General features: G+C 41.4%; 1 protein-coding gene across 4 annotated transcripts in view; it reads left to right on the top strand.

Moving 5' to 3' along the window:
* NDRG3 (NDRG family member 3) overlaps window positions 1-24,978 on the top strand; it is a 72,362-nt gene that overhangs the window by 24,842 nt on the left and 22,542 nt on the right. For 2 of the 4 annotated variants that reach the window (XM_040638279.1, XM_040638277.1), the window contains exons 3-8: window positions 3,297-3,332; window positions 15,472-15,577; window positions 16,796-16,916; window positions 18,703-18,765; window positions 20,515-20,575; window positions 21,657-21,743. In XM_040638279.1, coding sequence (XP_040494213.1) covers window positions 3,297-3,332; window positions 15,472-15,577; window positions 16,796-16,916; window positions 18,703-18,765; window positions 20,515-20,575; window positions 21,657-21,743 — 474 coding nt within the window. The remainder of the gene's footprint in view (window positions 1-3,296; window positions 3,333-15,471; window positions 15,578-16,795; window positions 16,917-18,702; window positions 18,766-20,514; window positions 20,576-21,656; window positions 21,744-24,978) is intronic. The other 2 variants (XM_040638278.1, XM_008698131.1) reach the window with 1 other exon arrangement.

Raw genomic sequence — 24,978 nt, 5'->3', positions numbered from 1 at the left:
GCTCATCAGAATTTGTGTCCCTGTATTCTATGACCAAGATTTTAATTCAATCTAGAGTGATTTTCTCTAATCTTAAATAATCTCTAAAGGAACCTCTGGGAGCCCTGTTAAGATCGAAGCCCTAATGTGGTCTGTTTTCACATCATTATACATAATTCCTCAAAAGATTAAGTGAATCTTTATTTTTTTTTTTAAGATTTTTTAAATTTATTTATTTGACAGAGATAGAGACAGCCAGCGAGAGAGGGAACACAAGCAGAGGGAGTGGGAGAGGAAGAAGCAGGCCCATAGCGGAGGAGCCCGATGTGGGGCTCGATCCCAGAACTCCGGGATCACGCCCTAAGCCGAAGGCAGACGCCCAACGACTGAGCCACCCAGGCGCCCCAGATTAAGTGAATCTTTAAATCTTATATCACAAAATACCAAGTTGGAAACATATTTTTTGTACCATACCAAATCCTTTTTTTCTAGTTTTCTAGTTACCAAAAGGGAGGTACTTGCTCATTGTAGAGAAGTATAAAGAAAATTATAATCATCCATCATCTCTTTATTGAGAAATAGCTGCTGTTATTAATGTTTTGGTATTTTTCTGCTAGTCTTTTTGGTGCATATTCATGTAGTTGAGGTCAAAGTGTAAAGACTACTTGTATCCTAATTTATTTTCACTTAGTGATCATATCCTACTGAAACCATCTACCCTAGTCCATGAGAGGGCCCTTCTTTTTGCTTCTCACAGTCTAATTAGAAGTTAAACGCAATGACTTCTCTGAAAGAGTTCTCAGGTATTGGGTGGGACTAGTGGGAGCCGTGGAACACGATGATCCTTTTGCCAATGGCAACATTCTTTGGAGATGTGCTACCCAGTCCCATCTGCGTGGTGTCTTGTCTTTCCATGCTGTGACTGCATCAGACTTTATTTTGTGAACTTGGTTTCATGCCAGGAATAATACTTCAGACTAGCAGTCTGTACCACTCTCTTTCTGTTCTCAGTGCCACCTCCTCCCACTGTGATTGGTAATCTACTGTGGCTTTACTGCCACTTTTAGAGAAACAAGGGTGTGCTCATCCATAGCCTTATTCTTTCAGAATCTTTCTGTTTCTAGATCAGCGCTGTCCGGTAGAAGTTTCTGCAATAATGGAAATGTTCTGTATCTGCACCACCCAATTATACAGTAGCTACTAGCCACGTGTGTCTGTTGAGCACTTGAAATGTGAGTAATGTGACTAAGAAACTGGATTTTTTGTTTTAATAAATTTTAATTGACACATGTGGCTAATGGTTACCATAGTAGATAGTGCCACTCTAGACCATCTCAGCTGGTTCTGCTAGTTACTCTTATGGAGAGGACAGGTTGTATCTTGGGGTGTGTGGAGTTTTGTTTTGTTTTGTTTTAGGATTTATTCATTTATCCTAGATGTGGAGAGGGACAAAGAGAGAGGGAGAGTCTTAAGCAGACTCCACACTGAGCGCGGAGCCCAATGCAGGGCTCGATATCACAACCCCAGGATCATTACCTGAGCTGAAACCAGGAGTTAACTGCCCAACCAGTTGCGCTACCCAGGTGCCCCGATGCAGAACTGTTTCTAAGAGGATCTTCTTGAAGGGGTGTGGGACTGCTTCGAGCTCCTTTGGGATCATATATCTAGATCCTGGCCGGAGGGGCAGCTTTTGGGAAGGTGCTTAGTAGCAGTTCTACCGGAAGCCATTCTAGACAGAATAGAATATGTTATGATAACACAGTTTCTAAATAATGAAAGGGTTTTTTTTCCCGGGGAGGGGCTTTTATTTTATGAAAGACCAAGTCAGAATGGATTTTTCCTCTAAAACACGTCATTCATTATCCTTTTTATATACTCTTAGGTCATATATTTTGCAACTCTGGCATCTGAAATGCTACAAAAGTGCCTTTGAGTCATTGCCATTGATTCTTTTTTTCAGTCAAACATTACTATGATATAATCTGTTTTTAGAGGCTTGGTGAATTCTTGGATCTTTTGACTATGTTCTGCTTTTTAAATGACTCAGTGACTTGTCCTTTTTCCTATCAGCAATTTCACAAGATGCAGCAGATACGCCAGTGTATTAGGAATCCGGTTTTGTCTGTCTTTCCCTCCTTCAGTGACATTGCCTTTTTCCCTTGTTAAATTTACGAGTCTTCCGGGAAGCCTGGGTGGCTCAGTCAGTTAAGCATCTGCTTTTGGGGGCGCCTGGGTGGCGCAGTCGTTAAGCGTCTGCCTTCAGCTCAGGGCGTGATCCCGGCGTTCTGGGATCGAGCCCCACATCAGGCTCCTCTGCTGGGAGCCTGCTTCTTCCTCTCCCGCTCCCCCTGCTTGTGTTCCCTCTCTCGCTGGCTGTCTCTCTCTGTCAAATAAATAAATAAAATCTTAAAAAAAAAAAAAAGAAAAAGAAAAAAAGCACCTGCTTTTGGCTCAGGTCATGATCCCAGGGTCCTGGGATCAAGTCTTGCATCGGGCTCCTTGCTCAGCAGGGAGCCTGCTTCTCCCTTTGCCTGCTGCTCCCCCTGCTTGTGCTCTCTCTGTCTCTGACAAATAAATTTTTAAAATCTTAAAAAAAAAAAATTTACAGGTCTTCCATTTCTCTTTTTTTTTTTTTTTTAAGATTTTATTTATTTATTTGACAGAGAAAGAGAGCCAGCGAGAGAGGGAACACAAGCGGGGGTGGGGGGGGGAGTGAGAGAGGAAGAAGCAGGCTCCCAGAGGGGGAGCCTGATGCAGGGCTTGATCCCAGAATGCCGGAATCACGCCCTGAGCCGAAGGCAGACGTTTAACGACTGAGCCACCCAGGCGCCCCGAGGTCTTCCATTTCTCATCCATCTATATCTTTATTTTCTTCTTGATCCTTTAATTCCTGGTTCTGGGCACCCTGGCTCCTGCCTTCCTTTGCTCTTCTCAGGGTTGGCCTTCAACCCCATTTTTTCCAGGTACTTCCTAGGTGGGTTGTGAGTGTGCTCTAAGACTCTGATCCATGTTTTACCCTCTTCCCACAAGTTCTCATTGCTCTCTTTAGGTAGGGAAATAGGAAGTTACAAACTTCAACTGGACAGCCGGGCTCCTTTCCTTTATCTTCACACGAAGCTTGCCAAAGTGTAATCTCACCTTTTATTAACATATGTTAGGAGCCCACCCTGCCTCTGAAGCCTTTTGATGAGAACCATCTTAGTTTTATGGCAACCAAGAGGCTGCACGTGCACTGCTTGCACTGTGAACTGAATTTGCTGCACATTTGGGGAAGCCACATGGGGAAACTGACTGTGTTTTCTGCCTTCTGTTGACAGACTGGTACACGAAACTTCCAGGACTTTGACTGTCAGGTAAGGACTGTACAAGCACTGAAGGGGGGCTATGTACAGGATCTCTGCAGTGCTTCCCTCCCTGTCCTGGTGGCCTGTAGAAGTGGATCTCTCTTCGTAGCTAATCATAACTCCTTCATGTTCTTTTGGTCATTGGATCTAGTTTATTTAAAATGATTTGCTCTCATGTTCAAAAATTGCCTGCCAGGTGCCTGTTTTATGGTTGTAGATTACTGGGTTGAACTGTCACTTTGTGATTAAGATCTCCTCTCCTCAAATGATATTGGAAACCTCAGTCACAGGTGTTAAGTAGAGGGTTGTCACTTCACTGCAGAGAAGGTGGGGGAGGGGTAGTTTGGAGGGGAGACATCAACAACATGTTTTCCTTTTCTTTTTTTTTTTTAAGTTTTATTTATTTAAGTAATCTCTTTACCCAGTGTGGGGCTCGAACTCATGACCCCAAGATCAAGAGTTGCATGCTTCTTTGACTGAGCCAGTCAGGTATCCCAACAAAATCTTTTTCTAAAAGAAAAAGACAAATTAAGCATTATTAATACAAAATGCAGTTTTCCTTTGGTTTTATGCTTGGAGATGCAGAATTCAACTTGACTCATTAGTATTTAATTAATTGATTTTGTTCTTCCTAGTTGCTTTCACCTGTAGCTCTGTTGCCAATTTGAAAATCAATAAAATGAACCAGCATCTCTCCATCTACCTACTTTATCTATTGACTGGCCCTGAAAGAAATGGGAGGAAGGAGTGAGTACATGGGAATGAGAACCTTATAAGCCCATGCAGCCTGACTGTCCTACTTCGGGGATGGATGTCATAGTTGTGGCTATTAGAAGCAACATGAAGTAGACTCAGTACTAGGCAGGGAAGGAAGGTGCTGGAAAACCAGCTTCCTTGCTTCCAGGATTCAGCCAACCTATACATGCACAGGCAGATAGTTATTTTAATTTTATTTTATTTTTAAGATTTTATTTATTTATTTGAGAGAGAGCATGAGCAGAGGGAGAGGGAGTAGACTCCCCACTAAGCAGGGAGCCTGATGAGGGGCTCAATCCCAGGACCCCAGGATCATGACCCCCAACCAAAGGCAGAGCTCAACAGACTGAGCCACCCAGGCACCTGCAAGTAGATAGTTATTTTTCTTTTATTTATTTATTTGACAGAGAGAGAGGGAGCACAAGCAGGTAGAGCGGCAGGCAGAGAGAGAAGCAGGCTCCCCGCTGAGCAGAGAGCCCAACGTGGGCTCAATCCTGGGACCTTGGGATCATGATCTAAGCTGAAAGTAGACACTTAACTGACTGAGCCACCCAGGCACCCCCAGATAGTTATTTTTATTTTTTATTTATTTATTTTTAAAAATTTTATTTATCTATTTGACAGAGATAGAGACAGCCAGCGAGAGAGGGAACACAAGCAGGGGGAGTGGGAGAGGAAGAAGCAGGCTCATAGCGGAGGAGCCTGATGTGGGGCTCGATCCCATAACTCCGGGATCACGCCCTGAGCCGAAGGCAGACGCCCAACCGCTGTGCCACCCAGGCGCCCCCAGATAGTTATTTTTAGATAAGCATTTTTATATTAAGTACAGTGGAGTCTCTCTATAGCATTAGCATTGAAAGGAAGAACTAATATCTATCTTACAAGCAAACCAGTTATATCATAATAATATTTACTATAGAAGTAAACATACATCATCTCCAGTTCTTGGAGCACTGTCACAAGGTGATTTTTATTATGTTTGTTTTACAGATGAGGAAATTGAAAATCAGGTTTCATAACTTGCCATTGGGTAGAACTGCAGTTGCAAAACCCCACCCTTCCTGGATCCGTTGCCTATTCTTCCCAACCTGGAAATGTCTAGAACTGAGATGTTGTAAAGAGTTGAGTTGTTCTTAAAGCTGAAGTTCTTTAACAGAACAGGTGTAACTTATTTTGTAAGGGGTAGGTTCACAGCATCGTTATCAGTGTCAAATACCTCTTGTTGTGACTATTGGTACTTTATATAACAAGAGAATCAAACTAGTGCTGTTAAAGAATCACTTGCTATAGGTCTTTTACTCAAAAAATAAGTCATTTTTGGATAAGTGGTGGCAGTCAAGTTTGGGTTTACTTGTTTTTAATTTGATCTAATTCAGTTATGGTTTGGATCTAGGTTGAACCAGTTGAATTCGACTGTTGTTAATATCTGATATAATTTACCTAGAAGGAGATCATTTGAGAGAGTATGACAGTAAAATTCAAGGTGAAGAATTCCAGAAATAGTATATGTATACTTCTACTTGAAAGTATAGAAGAGGGGGCACTTCATTGTCTCAGTTGGTTAAGTGTCTGTCTTCAGCTCAGGTCATGATCCCAGAGTCCTGGGATCAAGTCCCACATTAGGCTCGCTGCTTGGTGGGGAATCTGCTTCTCCCTTTGCCTCTTTCCCCCCACTCATGGGTGTGCACTGTCTCACTGTCACAAAAATAAATAAATAAAATCTTTAAAAAAAAAAAAGTATAGCAGCTTTGATTTTCACCAAATTGAGTACCTCCTCCCCCCAAAAAGAAAAATTAAATATAAAAAATTACAGGCTCAGTATGCGTGGGTGGCTCGGTTAGGCATCCGACTTTTGATTTCAGCTGGAGTTGTGAACTCAGGGTCCTTGGATCAAGGCCCACATTGGACTCCATGCTCAGTGGGGAGTCTGCTTGGGATTCTGTCTCTCTCTCTCCCTTTGCCCCTCCCCCCTTGCACACTCTCTCTCTCCCTCTAAAATAAATAAACCTTTTTAAAAAATTACATGCTCACTGAAAAATAGATAAGAAAAAAACAAAAAGTAGGGGCACCTGGGTGGCTCAGTCGTTAAGTGTCTGCGTTCGGCTCAGGGCATGATCCTAGAGTCCTGGGATCAAGCCCCGCATTGGGCTCCTCCACTTGGGAGCCTGCTCCTTCCTCTCCCACTCGCCCTGCTTGTGTTCCCTCTCTCGCCGGCTGTCTCTCTCTCTGTCAAATAAATAAATAAAGTCTTTAAAAAAAAAAAAACAAAGTAAATCAAAATTAGTTATTATTTCACTAGTGTTGATATTTGGTATATATCCTTTGATTTTTTTCACACATAAATATACTTAGATAGAAATGAAATTGAGCTTTAGAAATATAATTATGAATCAGTTTTTTAAAATTAAGGCTTAAAAATAGTCTGGCAGGGATGCCTGGCTGGCTCAGTCAGAAGAGTGACTCTTGATCTCAAGGTCGTGAGTTCAAGCCCCACGTTGGGTGTAGAGATTACTTAAATATTAAAAAAAAAAAAAAAGTCTGGCAAAAACTCTTGATATTTTTGATGAAACCTTAATATAGTAACATGTTCTAGCCTTGTGAAGTCTAAGTTTTAGTTCAGTCCTGATACAAATAGAACAGTGGTGTTTGTCACTGTCTGTCACTTGTCTGTCACTGGTTTTGAATGTACAGGCGATTTGTGCTCTAAAGAAGAAAAAACCATAGACCCTTCTTTTTCTCTCCTTCTAGCATCTACGAATGTCCTTCTACCACCATTCTTGTCTGTTTCTTTGTGGAAGGCTTATGTGATGTTCTGGAGACTGGGACAGTTGGGTCAGGAGTCTAGCAACAGGTTGATAGAAGGCCCAAGAGCTAGAAACTGTGATCTGAGAAGTCTAGAATGGCCTGGTTTGCCTGAGGGGGTCCCAGAAACTATTGGCCATTCTTAGGAGACAGAACAGATCCAAAGTCAGCATTGTCACTAAATGGAAAAGCATTCAGCATTGGCATTGGTGTTGACCATTAGCATAACTGTGGCACCATATTACCTGAAGCCGTTTAATCAGGGCTTCCTTCTGATCTCTGTCTTGCCTCAGAAAAATCGTTAAGGCATATTTGATGATGTCCCTGGGAAGTTATCTTAGAATCATCAACCAAGCTCACTTCAGTCTAAACCACCTTTTCCCTCTATTTTCTTTACCGATCACCTACGTGCTCCCCCCCCCATGATCGAAACTATAATCAGAGGTTTATAGTTTCTGAGGGCACCTGGCTGGCTCAGTCGGTGGAGCATGTGACTCTTGATCTCAGGGTGGTAGTTCAAGCTCCATGTTGGGCCTAGAGCTTACTTAAAAAAAAAATGGTTTACCATTTTTCTTGGTTCTTTGATCATCCTAAGTGACTTCTTTGATATTTAGCTCCCCTGAGGCAAATGGCAGTTTTATTTGGATATAAGATAATGTGGGAAGAGATAGAGGTGACATGCTTAGGATTGATGAGAAGGGAGAAAAGAGCCTACTGCCAGTTGAAACAATGGATCAGCAGGCTTATTGTCCATTTGTCTACGTCAGTGCTGCTTAATTCTCCTCTCCTTGTGAGACTGTTTAAAGGCTTAGAATTAGAGCTGAGACAGATGCTATAGCAATATATATGATATATTGCTTTTAAAAATAACACTTACCGGGACGCCTGGGTGGCTCAGTCGGTTAAGCATCTGCCTTCGGCTCAAGTCATGATCCCAGGGTCCTGGGATTGAGTCCCACATCAGGATCCTTGCTCAGTGGGAAGCCTGCTTCTCCCTCTGCCTGCAGCTCTCCCTGCTTGTGCTCTATCTTTCTCTGACAAATAAATAAATAATATAAAATAAATGAGTTTTTAAAAAAAAATAACATTTATCTGAGGGCACCTGCCTGGCTCAGTCAGTAGAGCATTGACTCTTGATCTTGGGGGTTTAAGTTCAAGCCCCACGTTGGGTGTAGAGATTACTTAAAATAAAATCTTAAAAAATAAAAAAACACATATCATCAGAAACAAATTGAGAAAATTCAGAAAAGTATAAAAATATAGGTTGCCTGTCATCCTACCTAGAGATAACCATATTTTGTTATATTTCTTTCCAGTTTTTATTTTTATGTTCTGGTTAATGAAAGAGTACATGCTTATTTCTGAATATTTGGAAAACAGAATTATAAAGAATCGGAAAAAAACTCATAATCCTATAATCCAGGGACAACTATATTAATGTTTAATATTGAGATAGATTTGTATATTTATATGCATAATTTTTATAAAAGTAATTTTTAAGTTTATGTGGTTGTCAAGCTGGATATACCCTTGTGTCCCCTTTTATGACTTAATATTAGAACACAATCTCATTTCTATATCATTTTATTTTTTTTCTATATCATTTTAAAGCACTCATAAACAAAATTTCTGGTAGATGCCTATTATTTCCTCATCTGGCTATACCATAACTTAACTATTCCATTATTTTTGGAAATTAGATCACTTATGTTCAGTTCACTGAACATTTTCGTGCATAAATTTTACCCACATTTTAGAATATTTCTTTAGATGGATTCTTGGAATGAGTATATTTAGGGCTCTTGCCATGTCTTATCAAATTGTCTTCCACTTCTACCAGAGAGGTACTCAATAAATATTAATGGAGAGTGAAAAGCTGCTGTCTACCAGGATATATCATTCTCGTAGAAGAGGCTAATAATACAGTGAACTCATAAGAATGGAGTTCTTTCTCCTAGAATAATCCAGGCATGCCCAAGGGCTGAGTAATTTCATGGTAGCTGTTTAATTGCAGTAGCTATTTAGAAGACTGATTTATAGGACCCAATTGTGAGGATTGGTACTTAGTACTGCATTTCAAATGTATGTATGTGGCTGCCTCTTCTAAAGCATTTAAACAGCTTTAAACTCTTTCTTTTTGAAAAGTTAAAAATTCCTTAAGTTTTTATTCCTGGTACCATTACTACAATTTACTAGGCGACATACCTGATGTTATGAAAAGAAAAAGCTACAAGAGATAAAAAGACCTCAGGAACGTACATCTAATTGGCACTACATTGCATTAATCATTAAACAGCTTTAAACTCCTGCAGATCACTTGTTGAATGGGCATTGTTACAAAATAAGGATTATGGGAAATAAATATCCTGAACACNCTTTCCACAGAAAAGAGGTGTTTGGAGAGAGCTGGGATTCAATTAGCTGCTACATTCTGTGTCAGAAAGCTTGACCAGCTCCATGTTCTTCCCTGGCCTTGAAGGATGTGAACGTGGCCCCAGTCTACCTTGCAGCCTCTTGTCCCACTGCTTCCTTTATATACGTTCCCCACCTTCAGGAAAACTGGAATTATTGCTGGCCTACCCCACTTCTGCCTCGTGCTTTTCCTTTCTGGGGGCCTTTGTTCACATTTCCTCCCCTTGAGATGCCCCACCTTTTTTGGTTTGATTTCATTATAGTTGTTTGTGGGCATGGTCAAGGAGGAGGTTGATTTTAGTAAGTTCTAAGGATATAGGTGACTTTATTCTCATTGGAGGAGAAAAAAGAATCTTACAGGAAAAACAGATGTCCTTTTTATCGGCACCCCATTCTCATTTCCCTTTTCCCCTGTCGCTAGAAGGTTTTATTTCCCTGATGAGCTCTGTCATATCATGGGCACAATGGCTGCCGGCTTCCCCAAAACCATATTCTTCAGTTTAGCAGCCTCATTACTTAAGAGAGGATCTTTACCTGTAACTCTAGGGAAAAGTCCAGGGGTGGACTCTTGTAGGCTTAGTATGTATGGGTCACGTGTACATTTTTAAACCACTTACTATGGCCAAAGGGTAGGGTGTTTAAATTGGCCAGACCTGGACCCCCTCTTACCTGGGCTTTCCTACATGGAGAGTCAGTGTTCCGGGCTGTTGCCTGTGGGTTAAATGACCATTCACTCTTCTTCTTCTCATTGTTAACATTATGAGGAAGATATTGGAGTTGGCTTTGAAGGAAAAAAGATGTGTGCTGACATATCATAAAAGTGGCTTTCAGGGGCACCTGGGTGGCTCAGTCGTTAAGTGTCTGCCTTCGGCTCAGGGCGTGATCCCAGGGACCTGGGATGGAGCCCTGCATCGGGCTCCCTGCTCTGCTGGGGGCCTGCTTCTTCCTCTCCCACTCCCCCTTGCTTGTGTTCCCTCTCTCGCTGGCTGTCTCTTTCTCTGTCAAATAAATAAATAAAAATCTTTAAAAAAAAAAAAAGAGGCTTTCAGATGAAGAGCATGATTTGTCAGAAGTTCGAGAATTGTGGGTGGTTGAAAAGTAACAGTGGAAGCAGTCTGTAAGAGTGTTGACTGAACTAGGCTGAAAGAAGTAAGAGGTAGGAGGGAGAGAGCTGAAACTAGAGTCAAGGAAAGGTGTCATGGAACTTTAAAAAGGAGGTGATCTGTTGATAGGCGGAAGGCTGAGTAATCCTGGAGGCAGATTATTTTACTATGGGAGTAAATGAGGTTATGCAAATGAACCTCACACCACTACACAGAGGTAAGGTAGTAGAGGTGTTATATCAAAAATTCTTATATAACAAAAACTGTACCCAGGGCTCATAAGTAGCCTGCTTATTAGAAACAGAATAAAATTTCATGCTCACAAAAATGTTGACATTTCCGAGAGTTGTCACATACCTATTTCAGACTGACCAGGGCATGAAGTGATCAAAAGTTAACTGAGTTCAGAGAGATAAGACAAGTCAGATTGTGTAATTCTGGTAACAGCACATTTACCTGAGGGAAGAGGACTCAGAAAAAAAGGTGAAAGTTTATTGTAAAATAAACAGTCACTCAAACACCCGACTTTTGGTTTTGTCTCGGGTCATCATCTCAGGGTCGTGAGATCGGGCCAAGTCAGGGCCGGCGCTCAGCAAAGTCTGCTCAAGATTCTCTCTGTGCCTCTTCTTCTGTCCCACCCCTCTCTCTGTTTCTCTCAAATAATTCTTTAAAAGAAGTAATGGCAATATCCTAAACTCTTAAATTCTTTTTTTTTAAGTTTCTTTTTTTTTTTTTTTTTTAAGATTTTATTTATTTATGTGACAGAGAAACAGCCAGCGAGAGAGGGAACACAGCAGGAGGAGTGGGAGAGGAAGAAGCAGGCTCATAGCGGGGGAGCCTGATGTGGGACTCGATCCCGGTATGCCGGGATCACGCCCTGAGCCGAAGGCAGACGCTTTAACGACTGCGCTACCCAGGCGCCCCTTTTTTTTTAAGTTTCTAACTCCAGTTAACACAGTGTTATATTAGTTTCAGGTGTACAATAAAGTGATTCAGCAATTCCATACATCATTGTGTGCTCATTACAAGTGCACTCCTTAATCCCCTTGACCTGTTTAACCCATCCTCCAAGCCCCCCCCACCCCCATAAACTCTTAAATTCTTTAAAAGGCTTTTTGATTGAAAGCTACATCTTTGATTAAGAGGGAGAGGCAGGCAGTCCAGGATGAAGAGGGGACCAATATGATTTCAGGTCATTTTATAGCTTGGAGAATAAAGAGATCATGTTCAAGAAGTACGTAGCCTTGGAGATGGTAAATAATCATAGTGCTAGGAAAGATCTATGACCAGAGCCTGTTAGACACTATTTGTGCTTTGCCCCTTGAGCACAGGCTCTCATTGTGTAGTCACACTCTCTAGAATGCTGGGGTGAAGGGTGAGGTAATTGGAAAAACAGCCTGTGAAACAGATGATCATTGACTAAAGCAGAAAGGTGGCAGCAGCATCCCCCCTGCAATTGCCTGACCATAGCCAGGGGCTCTGCACACTCATCTCCAGATGGAGTCTTGTTCCAGCTATTCAAACACAGAGTCACAAAGGATATATGTACGAGTCCATGTGGAGGTGAGTGTCTCCTTTCTTTTCATATTTTTTTATTCTACTAAGAATGTTTACTTTCACATACTCTGAAAATGAAGAGAAACTAAATGAGACACTGACAAATAAGTGTTGTTCCAAATAGGGCAACCAGATTGACAAATAGGGCCCAGGACTCTTGGCCCATGAATACTTCGGTTGTTACACGATCTGCGGGCTTGTAATGGGGAGGTAAGGGCTGAGATCTCCCTAAAAGGTTGAAATCCTGTAGGAATCCAGTTTTAACTATGAATTTCTCCAGATTATGGGATGATGACAGAGTGGTTACTTTGCCTTGTTCCCTCTACTTATACAGTGTTTGTGTTGTTTTGGGGGTTTTTTTTTTTTTACCCCATTTGTTATATCACCCTTTTTCATCATCCTTCTCCTGAACTTCCCTGAAAGCTCACTATCCCCCACCGCGTCCCATCCCTCTGCATGCTCTCTTCATCAGTTACCTGACCTTGGGAGGTCCTGCTAGTCTTTGGGCCAAGTGTTAACTGTATTTTCCCCTCCATCCTCAGTAGCACAGCTAAGGCCAAGCCGGAGTATTTTAGTAAAACTCTACTGAAGGTTTGTATATGACAGAATGAAGTCTCCAGCAACCTGATTGTGGAGCTGACATATTGTTGCACATTCTCTTCAACTTGGGTTCTCTTGTAGTGTCACCCATCTGGCAAGGAGCCAGCTTCTTCCTCTTTATTCCTTTTCTCTCTGGAGAAGTAAAACATGGAGTGTTGGGGGGAAGGTGGTAAAAAATGAGAGAGATCAAAGCCTCCTTGAGTTCCTTTATGAATCTGTCACCTCCCAAAAGGAAACACAATCTTAAAGTTAGGGTACATTCCTTCTCCAAGTTTTTATACCCTAAATATATGTATGTAAACATACAGTCTATATAGTGTTGCTTTTTAAAAATCTGCATTAAGTGGTATATACATACCCCTCTGCATTTCTATTTAGCATTATGTTTTCAAGATTTTCTACGTATTGGGGCGCCTGGGTGGCGCAGTCATTAAGCGTCTGCCTTCGGCTTAGAGCGTGATCCCGGCGTTCTGGGATCGAGCCCCACATCAGGCTTCTCCGCTGGAAGCCTGCTTCTTCCTTTCCCACTCCCCCTGCTTGTGTTCCCTCTCTCGCTGGCTGTCTCTCTCTGTCAAATAAATAAATAAAATCTTAAAAAAAAAAAGATTTTCTATGTATTAATGCTTCTAGTTCTAGTTCATTTTAATCTGTATTTCATTATATGAATATATCATAATTTATCAGTTTTCCTACTGATGAATATTTAGACTATTTGCAATTTTTTTGACATTATAAATAAGGCTGTGATGTACCCCTCTGTGTATATCTTTTTGTGTGTATGACCATGTTTGAGAATTTCTTTAGCTTACACCTAAAAGTAAAACTGCTGTAGGGTAGACACCTCTTAACTTTACTAGACATTACAGAATTGTTCCCCAGAGTAGTTGCTCCAGTTTGCATGTCTGCCAGCAGTGTATGAGAGTTGTTGTTTCCCTGTATCTTGGTCAACACTTGGTATTATCAGACTTCAAAAATTTTGCCATTCTGACGTATGTGAAATGGCATCTCATTAAATTTAATTTGCACTTTCCTGACTACTAATAGAGTTAATGTCTTTCTCCTCGATTTTCTATCACAGTTTCCTATTTCTTTCATAGCACTTAACCACATGTTGTTATTATGGGTTGGTTGATTTGTGTGTTCATTGCCTACCATCCTGTCTAGAACATAATCTCTGTGAGAACAGGGATCACATCTCTCTTGTTCACTGTTTTATCCGCAGACCTCAATCCAGGGTCTGGTAGTAGAGATTCAATAAATAGTTGTTTAATGAAGGAACCTGCTAGTGGAAGAGGCGGGGAGGTGGTTCCTTGGTAAGTCTGCTATTACTACAAGAGAAATGCTCGTACAGTAACTGGAATTTATTTCTTTATATTCCTCCCATCCAAACCCTCTACTTTATTTCGTAGCCAGTTCGAAGTATCTGGTTCTTTCCTTCATTTCTTATATCCCCTTTCCAAGCCTTTTGAATAGGCTTGAATAGAAGGTAGCAGAAATAGAGAATCATAGAAATAGTCACTCATGGTTTGATTTGATAGAGATTATCTGCTCCAGCCTGGGGCCTGTGATTTGAAATACACTGATATTGACTTAGCCGTGATTATTTTGTGCCCCACATCAGAGAAGAAACCAAAGTTCTGATGAGGTTCATTATTAGATAGCAAATTAAGTTGGAAGCCCTTTGCCTTTGTTGGGATTCTTATTGAAAGAATTAATCTTATCCTAACTACTATCAGACTCTCTGAGATAGGCGAGGACTTCATCAGCAGAAATTCACTAGTCTAGGCATGGTAATTTTTTATTTTTGAGAAATACAGACATCCAAGAGTACTAGAATAAATCTCAGTGACTTCTCTACAGTTCCCTTTTTTCTGCCCAGTCATTCTTAGTGCTGGTCCCAGCAGCTCCAATTGCAACTTATTCCAGCTTTATCTAGTTCCTGAGTTCTGTTCTGACTACATTTTAAACTATTCATTGTCTCTATTGGGATTCTTTGGGAGTGCAGGGAACAAACCCACCTAAGCTAGCTTAAACTAGACACAATCCAGGAATGTCTCAGAAGTTAAGATCAGAGACAGCTAGAACCAAGAACTAGAGCAGTGGAAATGTCTACTAAAAGCTCCCAAGTGGGGTGCCTGGGTGGCTCAGTTGTTAAGCATCCAACTCTTGATCTCAACTCAGGTCTTGATCTCAGGGTTGTGAGTTCAAGCCCCCTCCATGCCCAGTATGGAGCCTACTTAAAAAATAAAAATAAAATAAAATAAAAGCTCCAGGTTTGCTTCTCTTTTCAAGAAACAACCAAGTCAAGGATAAAATCTTTGTCCCAATTATAATATTCTCAGGGAAGGATGCATACCCAGCATGAACCAGATGCCCACCTGTCTCCAAAAGCCATAACCATAACGTGACTTCTACAAACATGGCAGCCAAGAGCCACTCCTGTAATGTATGGATGACACAGGAGGGCAGCTGCCAGAGGGGAAGAGATGTTAGGCAGAGGCACCAATAGATGTCTACTGAATTTATCAGTTGCTGAACATTAGTTTAGAGGCTCTGAAACCTAGCAGCTCCTTCATATCTTCTGCTTCCTTAACTTTTCTTCCCTAAGTCTTATCTGGCTCCTTATCCAGCTTGCTGTTCTCCTTTTCATAGCCACTTGCAAGTGTATTCTTAACAGATCCCTGACTGCCCTCACTTAAGATAGTGAGGATGAGAAGATGTATTTTTTCCTCTCGTTTGTTTGTTTATCTGGAAGGAATTAGAAAGTGTGTATCATAACATCTCTCTGGTATGCTTATAGTCCAGTGATGTGTCCTGCCCCTGCAAGTAGGAAATAGCAGTAAATAGGTATTGTGGAACTTCAGCCACCTGGGAAGTCCATTCTGCCTTTGCTGAGACCATACATTCTCTTGTTACAGGAACATGACATAGAAACAACTCACGGTGTGGTCCATGTCACCATCAGAGGCCTACCAAAAGGAAACAGACCAGTTATCCTGACATATCATGACATTGGCCTCAATCGTATGTATTTGATTTTATATCTTCCTTTTTATTTTAATACTTGAACTTTGTGTATTTATTTTTAAAAAGAAGAAATCCCAGTGTTCTAACAGAGCACAGGTTTTTTCCTCTCTGTCTTATCCTTCCCTCCTTGTTGCCACATATGTTAATGGGAGGATTACGGCGTCTGGGAACTGTTCAGGAGAATGTGTTTGGGGATACTGGAATTATATCTCACCTTTGTGTCTTAACTGCTAAAGGATGAACTGGTTAAGAGAGTAGAACCAAGGGGCGCCTGGCTAGCTCGTCAGTAGAGCATGCAACTCTTGATCTTGGGGTCGTGAGCCCCACGTTGGGCATAGAGATTACTTAAAAAATAAAAAATAAAGTGTGTCTCTTAAGAAAAAACTCAGTTGTTTATTTTGTTTACATCTATACTTCTTTGGTTCTTTTTATATTTCAAGTTAGAAAATCCAAAGTTTGAACTTAACTTTGTTGTGAGCTCTTCAAGATGAATTAGTGAAAGTGTTCTTGCTGTGGCCTGTCATCCGTGATTTTAAGTGGACTTTTCTAGATGGTAATATAAGATTCTGGCCCTAGCCACAGGCTCGGAGCCTATACTTGTGTTTTGTCCCATGCTTCTCTAGCTTACAAAGGTGGCCTACATTTGAGGCTACAGTCTAGTGCTGGAGCTATTGTAGCCTCTTTTGCATGAGAAGTGATATAAGCAGTTATACTAATAGGGTAGAAAGTGAAGCAGCAGCCCCTCTCTACACCCCAGCAATTTTGCCAAAAGACAGTCTTCCACATGGTGAATCTAAGCTGCCCAGGATATTTACTCTAGCCAGGTTCTTAGAATGTAGTCAGCGTCTCTGTGTCAGATGGAGGAATAAGGTACATGAGAAATGATAGCATTATGGGTGCAAGATTATTTCGTGCAATACCAGAATCGGTTCCCATTTTGTAGACATTGTGTAGAATTGAGAATTTATTGTTGTTTTCAGGTCATTGAGATGTCTAGTATTCAGCCTTTAGGGCAGCTTAAATCACATTGTTCAGACACCTCATTTTAGCGGAACAGTGATTAAAAGGGGGGAAAAGAGTGAAAGAGGACGACATTATGGAATTAATTGAGTGAAGGAAAACTGGAGAGAAATGGAGAGGACTTTTATGTACAGTCTGTTGAAAATTGGGGAGAGATAGAGAACTTGTGTCTTATGAGTATTTTTACTCTTACAGATAAATCCTGTTTCAACGCATTCTTTAACTTTGAAGATATGCAAGAGATCACCCAGCACTTTGCTGTCTGTCATGTGGATGCCCCAGGCCAGCAGGAAGGTGCACCCTCTTTCCCAACAGGGTAAGGCCACAAGCAGGATCTTCTGGAAGGCATGCATTTAGACGAGCAGATGATTGAGCTCCAGTGGGAGAAGTAGTGTTGATTTTAGCATAGCCTAGGAGTTATACTTATCAACCAACCACCCTCCCTATTTCTCTTCTTGCTCCAAGAGGACTGTTATGTACAGTGTGTTGAGGAAAACTGCATGTTTTCCTATATCCAGGAATGGTTCTCCATAGATGGGACTCTGTCTCCCTGTAATTGCAAGGCTTAAGTGTCTGAAACACCCACTTCTCGCTGTCCTATATCTGTCCCCTTCATCATCTTTTTAAAATCTGTCATTTCTGTGTCCCTCCTTGAAACTTCCAACTACCTAGGCCCAAACTCCAATCCCTCTGAGCTTCCTGGGAGCACCTCGCCAACCTTACCTCCCAATCTGGTGACAGGAATTTGGATATTTTGCAACTGTTTATTCTGTGAAGCTGCCCTGTCAGCTAGAGATGCATTTTGAGTGGACTTGGAGCTCTTGGCCTCATCCTAAACCTGCTTTACATGGTGGAGCCACAGTCTCCCTCACTGTTCCCTGGACACTGTAATTACTGAGAAGACCTTGGGAAGAGGAGTGAAAGCACAAGCTGTAGAATGCTGGTTTTTCCCCTTTCCCTTGGCTCCTCTCCAGAGCTGCCTCTGCCAGTGACTGTTGGGAAGTAGAGCCCTGCAGATGAGTAAGAGCTAACACTTACGTGGGACTGGAACAACATTCCTCACACCGCCTAAAGCACTTCACATTTATTAAGTCATTTAATCCTCAGAGACCTATGGGACAAATTTACTATTATTCCTGTTTTACAAGTGAGGAAACTGAGGCCCAGAAATGTTAAGTAACTTGGCCAGGATTACATAACAAATAAGTAGCAGAGCTGGAATTTTAACTTAGGCAGTTTGGCTCCAGAAGCCACGTTATTGACTATGTCGAAGCTGTTCTGTCTCTCAGATGCAAATTGGCCAGTGACCAGCGTATATCCAACTAAAGATCCAGTTCCTTTTCTCTGTTTTGTGCACAACTGGCTCAAGAGCACTTCCTTGCTTAAAAAGTGTTTCAAACAGAAGCAGGCTGCCTCCTCTGTCTGGTACAGAGTAAATCCTGCCTCATATATAGGAGATTGTCTCAAGAGCTCTTTCCATCTCTGCTTCTGTAATCTCTTTGGATGTTCCCTTTTGTTGGATTCCTAGTCTGAATCAGTTTCTGGACTTGCCTGACCATCTTAGGATCCTATGGTTCATATCATACACCAGATTCAAAAGCAATATAGTAACCATGTTATCTTATGCCTGAGTAAAGCAAATCAGCATTCATGATGAGTCCAGGAACTGTGACTAGGTGGTTAGGCCCAGTAAGGCTTTGTTTATTCTTTACTTTAGCTGCCTGAATATAAGCCACAGACCAAGAGCCACTTCTTCAGTTGACTCTTACTGCTGGAAGTTTACTGAGCCTCAATCTCAGTTAAAGTGATTATTAGGGATTTGGAAATGCACTAGGAGAGAGCCATATTACCTGTTCTTTTCAAATGGCTTCCTCTGGTCCCAGAGACTGCCCTTTAGAATATGGAGAACATGGATTCTTCTTTCTTCTTAGCGTGGAAGAGTAGAGAGTTGCACAACATGTCACAATCATTTCCACACTTCATCTCCTTTCAGCCTTTGTTAAAGAGAATGCTTTTATCTAAGAACCCCATATTCTTCTAGCTATTCTTGTGATTGGGAAATGTGAGTGTATTCTAAGTCAGAGGTATCTTCTGAATTTCAGGTACCAGTACCCCACAATGGATGAGTTGGCTGAAATGCTGCCTCCTGTTCTTACCCACTTAAGGTAGGTTCATTCTTCAGTTCTTTCACAGTTTTTATTGACTTTCTACGATGTGTCCAATCTTGGGGCTATGATGGTGAGCAAAAGGAATAGTCACTGTCCTCATGGAGCTTACATCTTAGTGGGAGGAATAATTAACAGCAAATAAGCAAACAAATAATCACAACTAAAGTGCTATAAGAGAAGTCAGTGAGGGTGATATTAGAGAAGGATCAGGTTCACAGAGATATGGCTAGCTGGGCAGTGCCTCTCTAAGAAGTTGTCATCTAGGGGCAACTGGGTGGCTCAGTTGGTTAAGCGACTGCCTTTGGCTTAGGTCATGATCTCAGGGTCTTGGGATCAAGCCCCGCATTGGGCTCCCTGCTCCTGGGGGAACCTGCTTCTCCCTCTGCCTGCCACTCCCCCTGCTTGTGCTCTCTCTCTCTCTCTAAGTAAATAAAATCTTTTAAAAAATTCCGTTAATAAATTCCTTTTAAAAAAAAGTTGTCATCTAGGCTGAGACCTAGACAGAGAGCCAAGCAAGATGATTCTAGACAGAGGGAATAGTATTTCCAGAAGTCTTAGACCAAATGAGCAAGTAGGAGAAAGGCACAGAGTGAAATCTGAGAAAGAGGCAAGGACCAGATTACATAGTCTCACAGATCAGGTAAGAATTTGGGATTTTATTCAAAAGATATGTATGGGTTTTAAGTAGGGGATTGATATCCAGTTTTATCTTTTATTTTTGTTTTTATTTATTTTTATTTTTTTTAGTTTCAGATGTAGAATTTAAAAATGGGTTGGATAAGAATGTGCATTAATTTTACTCTTTTTTTCAATTTAGTCTTTTAAAATGATCACTCTATAAAAGTTGCATTTCAGCAAAGCTGTTTACTTTTTTAATTTATTTTTTTTTAAGATTTTATTTATTTATTTGACACAGAGAGACAGCCAGTGAGAGAGGGAACACAAGCAGGGGAAATGGGAGAGCAAGAAGCAGGCTCCTAGCGGAGGAGCCTGATGTGGGGCTCGATCCCAGAACGCCGGGATCACGCCCTGAGCCAAAGGCAGACGCTTAACGACTGCACCACTCAGGTGCCCCTATTTTTTATTTTTTTAAAGATCTGTCTATTTATTTTAGAGAGGTGGAAGGCGCAGAGGGAGAGGGAGAGAGAATCCACAAGCCGACTCCCTGGCTGAGCACAGAGCCAGATGCAGGACTCAATCCCTACCTGAGCCAGAACCGAGAGTCAAGCACTTAACTGACTGCACCACCCAGGTGCCCCAAGCTGTTTACATTTTTAAAAGGGATTACTCTAGCTGTGGAGAGAATGGGTTGGAGAGGAGTAAAAGAGAAAAAGCAGGGAGACCTTTAAACTATTACAGCAGTTAGGCAAGAGGTAATAGCCTGAGTACTGGATGCCCTCAGGGGAATGCAGTGAAGTAGATAGAGATAGGAAAGAAATATTTTGGAGGTAGACTCTACAGGACTTGCTGTTGAGTTGGACATGGAGGTGAGAGGAGAGGGAACTGTTAGAATGACTCCCAGGTTTTAGTCCTATTTCATTTAATCCTTAAAATCAACTTAGAAGTAGGTAGTTATATCCTTTTGTAGATGGGAACTGAGGCTCAGAATTAGAGAACTTTGTCAAATTCTAGAATCCAGTAAGCATCAGAGCCAGATTTGAACCCAGTTGTATTTTTTCCATTATGCCATGTCACTTCCAAATGAGTTAACCTTATCGTAAGTGTTGGTTATATCCCCTTTCATAGTCTGAAAAGCATCATTGGGATTGGAGTTGGAGCTGGAGCTTACATCCTCAGCAGATTTGCAGTAAGTACATAGAGGATTAGTCTCAATACCCTTGAGGCACTGCCTAGGTCACAGCTCTACTTCTGTGTTAGTTACCAGGTACTACTCTGGGTCTTCTGTATTTCTGTAAATTCCGTGAACAGCAGATACAGGTTTGTTTATAAAGCCCTGTTTTGTACTTACAGTACCTGAAAAATCACAAATGAGGGAGTACATCATCAATAAAAGGTAATTGTTAGAGAGGACTTATGGAATTTTGTGCAGCCTTTAAAATTTTGTAAGAAGAGCTTGTAATGATATGTGATTCACATATACTGTAATGTTAACAAGAAAGTTAGACTACAGATCCACATAGTTTGTCATAAGCATAGGAAAGGACTGGAAGGAAATATACCAAAATGTGAACAGGGATTAATGTTGTATAGTTAGGTAAAATACAAGCTTTTATTTCCTAATTTTTATAATTTCTATTTATCAGATTTTCTATAGTGAGCATAATCAGTGTAATCAGAGGGAAGGAAAGTAAACTAGAGAGTTTTGAGTGTACATAGAAATGTTTGTTTTGATTTCTACTTAAGAAATAGAAATAAAGAAATTTTTTAGATGCCTCCTGCGTCATAGGACAGTCTTCTGGGGCAGGGTGGTGTCACCCATTTGTGTGGTTTCTGAAAAAAATGTAAGAAGCTCCTTTTGGGGACAAGGGCATATGAGTATGAAATTCGCCAGTATAAGCCGCAGCAGCCCCTTATGCCAAGTAGTTCCAAGGGTACTTTCCCAGCAGGGAAGACCCACCATAAGCTAAACAACTGCGGAGATGCCAAGTGCCTTCCTCTGCTGCAGAAATAAATATCACGTCTCCTCACAGATCCTTGCAAGGCAAGATCATTTGAAAGCACTTTAAGGAACTGGTTTTCCAGTTGCTAAGTCAGACTTAAAGAGCAATTTTTCCAAATATTCTTCCTGGCACCTCTCTGAAAAGTCTTACTTTCAAATCTGAGGCATTATGGCATAATGCATAATAAGAGATGAACCGTGCTCCAGTATTTTTTAGAAGAATGCTGGGAGTGGAATTTTTGAACGTTCTGTTTGTCTCCTATTTCAGCTCAATCATCCAGAGCTCGTGGAAGGCCTTGTGCTCATTAACGTTGACCCTTGTGCTAAAGGCTGGATTGACTGGGCAGCTTCCAAAGTAAGCACCAAATGGTATTCATTGGCTCGTCTTGGTCCCTTCTTGAAATGTCTTACTTTTATTTTTATTTTTTCATTGAAATATATCCAGTTAAAGGCAAAAACTTTTAAGTATATAGCTTGATGAATGTTTACATATGTAATTGCCACTCAGTCAATATACAGAATATTTCTACCTCCGGGGATTCCCTTGTGCCTTTTCTTTAATTAATACTTCCTCTCCTTCCCAGATATAACAGTCACTCTGACGTCTGTCACCATAAATTGGTTTCCTCTATTCTTAAATTTCATATAATTAGAATGCTAGAATACATATTCTTTTGTATCTGGCTTTTTTCATTCATTGTTGTCAGCGATCCACCTTCATGTTAGGTGTAATGGTAGTTCGTTTTATTTTATTTATTTATTTAGTTAGTTACTTAGTTATAGAGGGAGAGAGTGAGGGGAGGGGCAGAGGGAGAGGGGGAGAGAAAATCTTAAGCAGACTCCAAGCCCAGCATCCCCAGCCCTGTGCAGGGCTCAATCTCACAACCCTAAAATCATGACTTGAGCCAAAAGCAAGAGTCAGACGCTCAGCTGACTGAGCCACCCAGGTGCCCCACAGTACATGTTTTCATTTTTGTTAAATAATCTATGGTGTGAATAGGGTGAGGGAGTGGGAAAGAGAATCTCAAACAGATTCCCCGCTGAGGGCGGAGCTGGATGTGGGCTTGATCTCAAGACCCTGAGATCATGACCTGAGCAGAAACCAAGAGTTGGACGCTTAACTATGCCACCCAGGTGCCCCTGCCAGTGTACTTTTAAAATCCATCTATCTCAGGGTTGTAGGATTGAGCCCCAGGTTGGGCTCGCTACTTAGCGCAGAGTCTGCTTGTCCCTGTCCCTCTGCTTCCCCCCAACCCCCAAGTGTACTCACGCTGTCTCTCTTTCTGTGTCTTTCTCAGCTCACTCTCTTTCTCCCATAAATTAAAAAACAATAATAATAAATAAATAAATATCTTTTTAAAAATAAATAAATCCATTTATTTCAACTTTAGTCCATTCTGATGACATGTAAAATTCCTTTCCAGGGGCACCTGGGTGGGTCAGTCAGTTAAGTGTCTGCTTTCAGCTCAGGTCACGATTCCCTGGTCCTGGAATCCAGCCCCATTTCTGGCTCCCTGCTCAGTGTGGAGCCTGCTTCTCCCTCTGCCCCTCCAACTGGCTCGTGCTCTCTCTCTTAGTCTCTCTCTCTCAAATAAGTAAATAAATCTTAAAAAAAAAAACTTAAAAAAATAAAATTCCTTTCCAAAGATTTCCCTTCACAAATTGTCTACAACTTTCTTTTGCATTCAGATTTTGTTTGAAGGCTTTTCTTTCCAAACAACCGGTCACATTTAGGACAAAATTACTTTCTTTTACCTCAACAAAAATGTATTCCCATTCCTTGCATATTCCTTACACATCTCCAACTTTTTTTACATATAGAGTTACTTTCTTTATTTTCGTCAGTCTTAATTACATTTAGCAGAATTTTAACTCTTAGAAACCTTAGTCTCCAGTGAAAACTCAGTAGTAACCAATTGTGAATTCTTACACCAGAATTCTTTAGATGGAAAATTTATGAGTCAATTAAGCACAAAGCATGTTTTTCAACAGATTTAAATATCCTTAGTTTGGGGCACCTGGATGGCTCAGTCGGTTAATCATCTGCCTTGGGCTCAGGTCATGATCCCAGAGTCCTGGGAAGGAGCCCTGTGTCAGGCTCCCTGCTCAGCGGGGAGTCTTCTTCTCCCTCTCCCTCTGCCCCTCTCCCCCTCCCCCTCGCCCCTGCTTGTGCTCTCTCTCTCGCTCACTCTCTTTCTAAAATAAAATCTTCTAAAAATAAAATAAAAATATCCTTAGTTTTCTGCCAGAAGAAGCCAAAAGCACAAACCTGTGTTCAATAATCAATGCTTTACTAGTCCATCCTATTTGGAAAAGGCCTAGATGTCCAGCAAATTCAGTCCAATTTATCATCCAAGCAAAACTTTAAAGTTTCAGTTTACCAAAGACTTAGAAAGCTATCTTAACAATTACCCATGGAAACTTTGACACAGACAAAATTAACCATCATCTTAAGCCCTCTTTTTGCTGACAAATTACAACAGAAATCATGAGCTTAGTTCACCTTCAGCAAACCTTGGCAGAATAAAAGCTTTGTATTTAATGCTGATAACTCTAAAGACATGTTTATCTTAATTAAACCAACAAACTTAAATTAGTTTAAATACTGAATATGTTCCACTTAAAAGTCAATCAGTTGGGTCAACTTAAAAGTCAATCAATTTGTTCCCCATTGTCAATTTTTATTAGAGACACTGGTGGGGAAATCTGAAGTGGATGTTAGTCCAAGGGGGTACACTTCGTTCCTTGACAGTGAGGGGAGGAGGAGCCAATGGTGCCAGAGGCACCAAGGATGGTACAGGAGCCAGTTATACAGGCTGCACCCCAAGGTGGTGCAGAAACAGAGGAAGGGGTGAGGTGCCACCAGGAAGCCTGGAGGTGGACACAAGCCTAGAGGGCAAAGAAAGAAATCTCCTGGTCCTAAAGCTCATCAGCTTAGAGATGAAAAGCCAGGTGTTTTTTTCCACCAACAGGTGGAATTAGGCAGTCCATGTCAGGCCAGAGAAGACAGGGAACTTCCCCAAAACATAAGGAGTTTTGGCAGCTGCTTGGGAATATTCCTTAAAGTCCCTGTCACGAGGTAGACTAACCACAGACAGTTGGCTCCAGTTGTCATAGCCATTAACCCAGGAAATGAATGAGGGAGAAGCTCCCACATACAAGAGTAACCTGTGTCTATTAGGAAGGAGGAACAGTGAGAGAGTCAGTGTGCCCCTCATTAGGGATGGCCTGTGTTTCCTCCTGCAACATGGGTTTATTCGGAGGAGGTCTGTTTAGACAATTATCATCCAGTATATCAGCAAGGAGTTTCCTAGCCTGCTTAGTAGCCAAATACTAGAGGCCCTTAGGTCGGGGTCCTGATTTAGAACCAGGAAGGCCTGGACAGAGGGTACCTATTTGTCCTATTTCCTGAGGAAGGAATCTAACTGATAGATCATATTGAGGCTGTGCGGTGTTACAAAAGATCAGTTTGCAATCTGAATTGCTTCCAGTGGGTTAAAAGGCATCCCAAAGGAGAGTCCTTGGGAACCGAAGAAGCAGCCCAGAGAAGGTCCATTACCAAGAAAATCCCCCCCACCCTACCCCCCCCC

This window comes from Ursus maritimus, unplaced genomic scaffold, assembly GCF_017311325.1.
Source record: "Ursus maritimus isolate PB19 unplaced genomic scaffold, ASM1731132v1 scaffold_22, whole genome shotgun sequence".
Classification (NCBI taxonomy): domain Eukaryota; kingdom Metazoa; phylum Chordata; class Mammalia; order Carnivora; family Ursidae; genus Ursus; species Ursus maritimus.
Note: the sequence above shows the minus strand (reverse complement) of the source record. Positions and strands in the feature narration are given on the sequence as shown.